At 39.9% G+C, this 9,230-nt stretch overlaps 1 protein-coding gene across 1 annotated transcript in view; it reads left to right on the top strand.

The window, feature by feature from the left end:
- Nucleotides 1–9,230, top strand: part of LOC117938021 (cadherin-12-like) — a 94,974-nt gene that overhangs the window by 58,218 nt on the left and 27,526 nt on the right. The window contains exon 6 of the mRNA XM_034862341.1: nucleotides 1,939–2,126. Coding sequence (XP_034718232.1) covers nucleotides 1,939–2,126 — 188 coding nt within the window. The remainder of the gene's footprint in view (nucleotides 1–1,938; nucleotides 2,127–9,230) is intronic.

Here is a 9,230-nt window from a genome sequence, read left to right as displayed (position 1 = left end):
GCAGCGGCGCCACGTCCTATCCTTGAAAGGACATGAACCTTAAAATACTTCTTTTTTTTTTTTTTAGATGAATGCATGTCCTTGAAAGTACTTGATTATTTATTGAAATTATAGCAGCAAAATTCATTCCATATGTTCAGCTCCTCTCTCAAAATCCTAGGATCAACACGAAGGAAAATCCTCCGTGCTCCATGGTAAAATTGAGGAATAACAAATAGGAGAATGCAATAACATATGCACAGCAGTATCGCATGGTGCAGCACAGTCTCAAGGATAGTATTGATTTAAAAGAACATTTAATGCAACCTTCCTCTATAACCTAAGCAAAGAGTGAACATTTTGTTTTTGTTTTGATATATTTATTTTGGGCCAACAAGAAAAAATAAATTTGCTCTGTGCCAAGCAGCATCGCTTTTGTCTCTGACATATTGTCAACATTTATGTTTGGGTTCATCCATTTCAGAGTTTTGATGCTTTTGTGTGTCAAGTAGCACTATTCTCAGTGGGAGCTTCTAAGAGTCTCGTACTTTCCTTTCTCTCCTGTACATCGTCTTCTCCATTTGTAGGGTTTACACGACATATAGTGACAAAAAAAATCAAAATCCCCCCAAAAAACTAATGTTTATTTAGAACTCGTCTTGGCTAATTATATGTATACCAGAGAAGTGTCAGGAATTAGTCGAATGTGTTGAGAATGTCTTAAAATAAAATTAACCAAACAGCTAAGCTCGTCATGCGGTCCAATCGGCGCTACGCTGTGTGAAGGACTCATGACATTTCCCTCATTTGGTCACAATGAATAGTCCCAAAAGTCTTTGACATAGCACCTCTTTCAAAATGAATGTTCAAAATGATTGTCAGATTGATTTCCTAACCTGTCTTGAACTGACACAATTCTGAATGTAGAAGAAGAGGCGGAATTACCCCAAAATATTCCATGTCTTCATAATAAGTTTGAAACTATTACTGTATGATGTTACGGAATTCCCCATGGCACCTCTATGGATCCACCAGGTGTTTGCGCTAGTTTGAAATGCAACAGTGAAGTTGACCACTTTGTGACACAGTGCTTTAGTACTATAAATCGTTCTTGAAGGCATCTGTCTTGTCTCGGAATCAACCACATTTTTGCTGAATGTCTTGTCTCGGTCTCGGATAAACAGGATTTTTTTAAGGACCGGTTAAGACCACAACTGCAGGGATGTCACTATGTTGCCTGTGTATAGTCTGATTCACGTGTTAACCAATAACTTCAAGTTATTGGTTATTGCAACCAAAACTTGACTCATGTGAAATGTGTTACTGTAAACCCCCTCTCCTGCCCTCTTTACACGCACTCCCAGGAAAGTGAATGCGGGAGACATGAGAAGCTGTCTGCTACTGGTCTGGTCTTGGTCTTGACTCAATCTTAACCCCTCAAAGTCTTTGTCTTGGTCTTGACTACAACACTGCTGTGGCAAAAGCAGATGCCATTGTTCAAACAGCTCGCAATCTCAGACAGTGAAGGAGAACACAGAAAAAGATGACTTGTTATTAACTTTATTGTCAGGCATAAGTGATAATCAATCAATCAATCAATCACTCAATCACACTTTGTTTTCTTGTAGATTTCTTTACAAGTCATAAGCAGTGATTTCTGAAGCAGGGAGTATTGGAGCCCTTAGGCTCTTTTGTTGGATCGTACAGGTTGAACCAGCCATTTACAAGTAGCTGAGCAGCCTGTATGTCCAAGCACGTCAAAATGGAATAATGCCATGCCCATAGCTACAGGGCTGTCTTCACACAGAGCATACCAGCTGCTTGCCTGTGGGTGGATAAGAAACCCTTGGGTCTGTGAGAAACTACATAAAGAACAGAGGATGTGAAGAGCTCAGTATTTTCCATCCGATGCCAAGTGATGATGATAAATGAGTCAGGTGTGATGTTTGTTTGTTGTAGGTTTCTTTCATCTACGAGTTCCTGAGTCCTCTGCAGTGGGGTCTGCTGTTGGAAGAATCAAAGCCCATGACTTGGACATCGGGAGAAATGCCGAAGTAGAGTACACCATCGTGCCAGGTGATGGAGGCGCCATGTTTGACATCACCACCAATGAACACAACCAAGAGGGGATGATCATTCTCAAAAGGGTATGGAATTTCAGACACTAAGAGAAAAATGTAAAATAGGGAATTCTTATATAAAAACCAGGATTCAGTGTCATTACCGGGCCAGACAAATAAAGACTGGTTTCTAATGAAACATTAAGGAAAAACATTAAAGAGGGTGAAATTATCTTTAGTCATTAACAACGGCTCACAAACTCATTACTTCCACAGCACTTATTCCTTCAGTACAACAGTCAGGCCATCACTTTGCTGCTCTGAGTTTCTATTAGCATGAATACCTTTCTCATCTACCTATTAATTCCAGTTATTCCACTTTTTCTGCTTGATGTAGTGCTGCTGTTATTGAAACTCAACACTTTCTGTGTATTTTCACATCAAAAGCCCACCAATATGGGGAAATCCTCAATACCTTTAATGTGAAAAATCAGCTAGAAGTGTTTAGCTTATTCAGAGGAAAAATCAAAAGTGAATTTTTGTCAGTCCAACAAATATTCCAAACCAAATGACCACTTTGTTGTTCAATTGTTCGCCCCTTCCCTCTACTGACAAATAAGAGACACATGATAAATTAGTACCTATAGCTGTGAAAGAAAATCTGACCCACAGGAGCGTTTTCCGTCCTCTCACCTCAACGCAACGGACGTCGTTAATGTTGTCGAAACCGGCCCCAGTTTGGCTAGTCGTAGGGCTCAAAACTACTGAGTTAAGTTTAGAAAATATTGTGGTTTGGGTTGAAATCAGTACATTTGGTTTCCTCACACTACGTACATGAAGTAATTACTACTGGGACGTAGAACGTGGCGTTCTTCCGTTTAATATGTAAAGTTGAAACAACTTGCAATTTACTTTTCTTTTCAAACCACAGAAAGACACCATTCTCCTGGGTGGAAGTCCTGTGTTTGTTTGCTGCTATATAAATATTGCATTTGAACTTGAATCTTTTTTAATGCTGGACAGTCTGTCCAAACGCTGTCCGACTCTTCCTTCCTGCATTTGACAGGGAACAGGAGAGGTGGAACGTAACACAACAGAAAGAAAAAGCCTGAAACTATACATACAGTATATAGCCTACCTCAGCTAAGCCACTTGGAGGGGACAAGGGGGGTGCTGTATCACGTGATGGGGACATTGCAGCCCCCCGAGCACTCCCACCTCCAAGAATGCCATTCTGTATGTTATATTCACATCTAAAATTTAGACCTCCACTACTATTCCAATGAAGTGACTATTGGTTTGGATCCTTGATGCCTTTGCAGTTTATTTTTCATTTACATTTATTTACTTCTTTAACAGAGACAACATCACTGGGAAAAACAGTGAAGGAAGTAACTTTGAAAAACTAGAAACTATTGAAATAAGATACATAATAAGCCACTTGCAGGAACCTTGTTGTGTTAAATAACGCTGTACCAGCAGGACACCTGGCAGGTGTGAGGGCGGAACCTGTAATCTTTCAAACCAGTCTCACGACAGTTCGTTAAATGGTCACGTTATTTAATCTATTGATTCGTGTACACGGACACGTTTATGTTGTTTTCGTCGTGGTGTTGAGCACAAACTTGAATCTACTGTATTTCAATCGGAAGCATCTTTCATGATGACAGCCCAACTACGGTAGCAAAAAGTATGAAAAGATGAAAATCGGCACAGGGAGGTTGGTTGCGTTGGTGCATGGGTCAAACAACACAGGACTCTCACCTTGCAGACCGGGGATCGTCTCCCGCGTGTGGTGATTCATTTCCACGTTTTACTTTTCCTACACATCGCGCCTCGTAGTTGTTGCGCGTCCCCCAGAGACTGCGGATTGTGTCCTTACGTATGACGTGTCCTTTCCACAGTTTTTTTTCCTAAAGCCAACCTCCGTAAAGATGCTTCCCATTACGTGCTGAGCATCTCGAAAAAAATGCAGAAACGTGTCCGTGTACAGTACATGTACCAATAGATTAAAAACAACTTGACCATTTTACGAACTGCTGTGAGACCGTGTTGAATCTTTCAGCTATGTGATGTTACTCTCTAACGGTTTGTTCCTTCTGTCCATGCCTCAAAGCAATGGCATTTCTCTCTCTCTCTCTCTCTCTCTCTCTCTCTCTCTCTCTCTCTCTCTCTCTCTCTCTCTCTCTCTGAGCGCCTATGCCATATAAAGCATATTCTCAGCACGTCAGGGCTCATTTATTGTACCTTTTTTTTTGCGGAATGGATTAATACATCAAGTGCACAGTGACCCACAGCAAGAGGTCCAGGCCTTTGGTCTCACTTTCTTTGAATCACAGAGCAAAAGTGTCTCATTTAATACCAACTTTTTAACACATATAGCATTTGCAGGGCCCTTAAATATCACTTCACCAAATGTCAAGTGGCACAAATGCACAAGTGATATTAGAAAAAAAAGTATTACTCCTAGGATGAACCCTGTGAGAGCTATCATCTCATTTTCCAGGGGGGACCCACAACTGTCAGAGGTGAAAGAAAGAGGACATTACAGCCACCGACTAAAGTTAGAGCGAGGAATAGAATGAGCCAGCCAGTGCAATGAGTGTTAATCTACTAAATAGCTAGGCTTTGATGAGACATATTACGCAATCAATTATTAAAACTTTTGCCTGTATATGAAACATGTTTTAAGAGTTCTTGTCCAAGATTCACTTCATACATAAAATAATATCCTAATCTCATGTCCTTACAGGACCTTAGGAGCCACTTAACAATTTATGGATATTATATTTCATTTAAAAAAATAACAGTGCAGTTTTCTCTAAACAATTCCATTAACGACCATACCAGTTTGAAACTTGGATAATAGGGCGTTGAAAAGCCTGTCAGAGAATTCGTTCATCAATCTTAACATTAGCTTTCATAATGTATTCATATTGTTTAGGTTTATGAAGTGAAACTCGCCACATTAACAGTCTTCCTCATTTGTGTACAGTCTCAGCTCTGTTTAGGATATGCCTAGTTTACATAATATCCAACCACATTTAATAGAAGCATTATTATTCTTCCACCTGCTGTCTTAACTGCATAAAGCAAGAGCAAGATATTATTTCTCTTTGGACATTGAAGGCATTCAGCTCAGTGACAGGGAGTGATAATAATATGCATTTATGAGTGCTGCATGAGCAGACATTGAATGAGTCTCAGTATCATCTCATTAGGGTTTCAGGAGACTGCTCTTAAAAGGCACACCTCCTTTCAAGATGGTGATAAGCGTCAGTAGGACATAAAGTGCATTAATAACATCATTTGCAATAATGAAACCGTCGTTACACTGACGCCTTGCCCACATTTGGCCATATAAATCAGAATGGAATTGCTCTGGGCTTAAAGATGATCTCTAATCTGTCTGGTATACTACGGCACCAAGTACTGCTGTCTAGCCAGGTTGGCAAATAAGACTATGCAATGCAGTTTTCGATAGTTTACAAACTGTTACTACGTGCTTCCATTTGGAACCACTACTAACGCTTCCACACTTCCGCCCTTGTGCTAATAAAATACATCATGCCAGTTTTACTTGAACAGCTGGCAAATGTTTCTTCTCAGTTTCTCTGAATGTGCCACATAACAGTTAAGAAGCCTAATAATATGAATGGATTGAAGTTAGTAGTTCTCGCCCACACACCAATCTACATGGGTGCATACACACGCACACACGCAGAAAAAACATTCACAAATGTATAAGCAAATTCTTCATAGTCTGTGCTCCGCTTCTCTTTGGCAGGATGCAGTAGACCCCTGTGGTGAGTTGAAATGCCATTTGTTGACAGTGCTACTGAGATTCAATAGAGAAAAAAAAAACTGCAGAGCAATGCTAACTTTGCATAATGCCAAAACAGCCACAGCAATTTCTGTGCTATACGGAAAGCAGAAAAATGATAAGGTCAGAAAGTGAAGATTTTTGTATGCAAAGCTCTAATTCGGGGATGAGATGGATTCCTTTTCTGGATTGAGTTATTCTCCCAAAATGCTGTCTGAATTTCGGGTACATAAGATGTATGTCATCATGTCCCGCTCCCAAAAAAAACGTATGTATAAATATATTGTCAGAAAAAGTAACATACAAGTCACAACTTCACTAAAAACATATTCTGCTGTACCATCTTGCAAGCAGTAATTGTGTAAGAACAACCATTATTATTTACCAAAAATGGATGTGTAGCACTATCGGTGCTAGTTTTAATCACAAACCGCTATATGCATGATGTTAGAATGTAATAGTATCAATTTTCTTTCACCATCAAACACAACACTTTCCTCAGATTTTGTCTAAAACAGCTTTACACACAAATTCACTTTTGAAAGACTGAAAAAAATGTATACACATGGGTTAGGGTCTCATTAAATCCTGCCTCTTTCATGCAAATTTACCTCAACAAAATACTTTTAAGGAGTGGTAATTTTGTCACTTGTTTCATTTCGGGGATACAGCAAATATTTCATCTGATTGCAAAAGTAGCCAATTCTGTTTCTGTGCCTTTCAGGGTATTCCTGATGTAAGTGTCTAAAATGTTCTTTGGGGGAATGCAAATCTCTATTTGTTTTTCTGATGTATCAGAGTGAGGTATTCGTTAACTGGTACAATTTTAGTACATGCCCCAGCACACAAGCGCACAAAGGTGTGTGATCCTTTGATCCCCAAAAATATGTAGCTGAGTGAGTAATTGATTCCCTGCTCAGTGGAAGAGCTGCCTCAGGATGTTCTGTGCATGTGTAAGAACGCATGTGTGTGTGTAAATCACGTATGTGTACATTGTATGTACTTAATACGCTCATAGTCATGGCTATAGATCATTGCATGGTGACCTTTTTGTTGACAGTAATTGTATAATAGAAAGGGACAGAAAGCAATTAAGGTGTAAATGAAGACAGTTATTTGTTTACATCATGTATGACCTCAATGGATGGCCAGGATGCATCTGTCCTCTTATTGTTTTACTTGCAGTGTTTGATATACTGCCATGTAACAAGGAGGCAGCATGATCTATTCCCTACAGTGATAATCTGCTGCACAGAGGCATTGTTGGTGTGAAATATTCTGAGCCCCTTTAACTGACCATCCCCCCCACAGGGTAGTTTACTGAACACCATGTGCCTGTACCCATGTGGGGTTGTGATATTAGCATGGACACGGACAGAGGGAGAAAGAGAGGAGAGGAGAGAAAGAACGAGCTGTTCCTGGGAAAGGTGTGGGGAGTAGGTAGCTGGAGATGACGACTTCATGAGTTGTTCACTGTGTTCCCAGAATACTGACCCGCCCACAGACTTGTCTTATTTCAGATTGGTGGAGTATCCCCAGGGACAGGTGTGCAAATGTGTGTAGACAATTCTTCTCTCTACCTTTCTCCCTCTCATTCTGTCTCTCTCTTGCTTTTTCTCCTTTGACTTTCCTCTCTCACACCATCAATAAAAAAACAAAAACACAGCGGGGCAAAGAAGAAAGCCACATTGTACACAGAGCAGAGTTTGGCAGACCCCAAAATTAGAGACTCGGGAAGGTTGGTAATGATAAGAGGATCAGGCTAAGTAATGGGTTCAATGGATGATCATCTGTTTCCCAGTGTGATACAGGGAAGAAAAGAAAAAAGAAGGACGGAGGGGGCTTGCACACCACATCTGCAAAACATAGGATTATGGGAGACAATAGCTAAATCCACCAATGAATTCACCCGGGAACCATGCAGGCAAATGTGTGCAGACAAATACAGTAGGTGCACACAGAGCGACATGCTGTACATGAAAATGCAGGTGGAAAAGCATCGGCAATTTCAAACACTGCCATACGTATATGGAGAGCTATGACACTTCCACACGTTGGTAGCGTCGGCAGGATAAACTTGGGTTGTGTTGGTGAAATTATTTTGAGTCAGATTTAATGTTGTTTCTCCATTTTCATGTTTATTTACCTCCTCCTGGGAGAAGCAAAGGTGGCAGATATAGCTACAGTACGTAATTGAAATGTGCTGTTCTAGGCCTAGAGGAACGGCATTGTTTAATGGCAGCGTGTGTGGCATAAAATTTGCTCGCTCACATTCAGGGAATCCATTTTAATACAGGCCTATCTCCTCACTGTACAAACTGAATGCCCCCAGCGGCCATAGTGCAGTGAATAAAAAGCATTTGCTACAGACCTCTGGCACTGCCTCCAAATCCATTTCCCCAGGGTGTGAGAAGGGTTCAAAAAACATTGAAGAGTAGTGCATGTGACTTTTGTAGTGCAAACTGCTGCAAGTAGTTTAACAGTAAATCTGACCACAACAGAACAAAAGGGCAAAAACACACCAGCACTTTAATTATTACACTTACTATCTAAGATGTCATATGTTCTGAACAGCAATATGTGTCCTTCTTTTATGTCCTAAGATGTTTCATTGATCTTCTGTTTATTTTTTTTATACTGATTCTATTTATTTTTTCTCTTACGTGTTTGTGTTGTAAAGCAACAGATTGCAGTAGTATACCCAAAACAAATTTCCCAACAGGGGCAATAAAGTCTAATGTATTCTATTCTACTCTATTCCTTTCTATGTTATTCTATTTTATTCTAAGTAAAACTTAATCATTGGTTTTCCCTTAGCGTTTAATGGTTAAATATTTGAGCAAGACTCTGAACCCCAATTATTCCCAATGGCTGTGCCTGGGAAATGAGAGTCATATTGTTAAACACTTTTTCCATCTTAGGTTGAAAATTGCATAAATTCATCTCATTTGAGTTTCTGAAATCTCTGCTCACTATAAATGAATTATATAGTGTCCGTTATATAGGGTATTGAAAATGATAGAGATTTTTGATACAGACAGAAATGTTTCAGCACCATGGACAGTGACAGAAAGACAATTTGAAGTGTTCAGAACACTGAAGTGAGACATATTGCAATTTAACATAAAGACTATATGTTGGATCGCTGTGTCTACTCCGAGCACACTGATTCCAGAGCAGCTAGAAGTTTTGAGGTATTATACAACTATGCTAATTAGTTAACCCCTGCCACTGTTTTATTTATTTTTCTAATTTTAACATTCTAAGTGGCCAATGATTCATCCACCCAACCCCCCCCCCCCAACACACACACACACTTCCAAATAACAACAGCACATTCAAGTGATTAATGTTGCAGTGTTGCCTGG

The sequence above is a fragment of the Etheostoma cragini genome, chromosome 22 (assembly GCF_013103735.1).
Source record: "Etheostoma cragini isolate CJK2018 chromosome 22, CSU_Ecrag_1.0, whole genome shotgun sequence".
Lineage (NCBI taxonomy): Eukaryota > Metazoa > Chordata > Actinopteri > Perciformes > Percidae > Etheostoma > Etheostoma cragini.
Note: the sequence above shows the minus strand (reverse complement) of the source record. Positions and strands in the feature narration are given on the sequence as shown.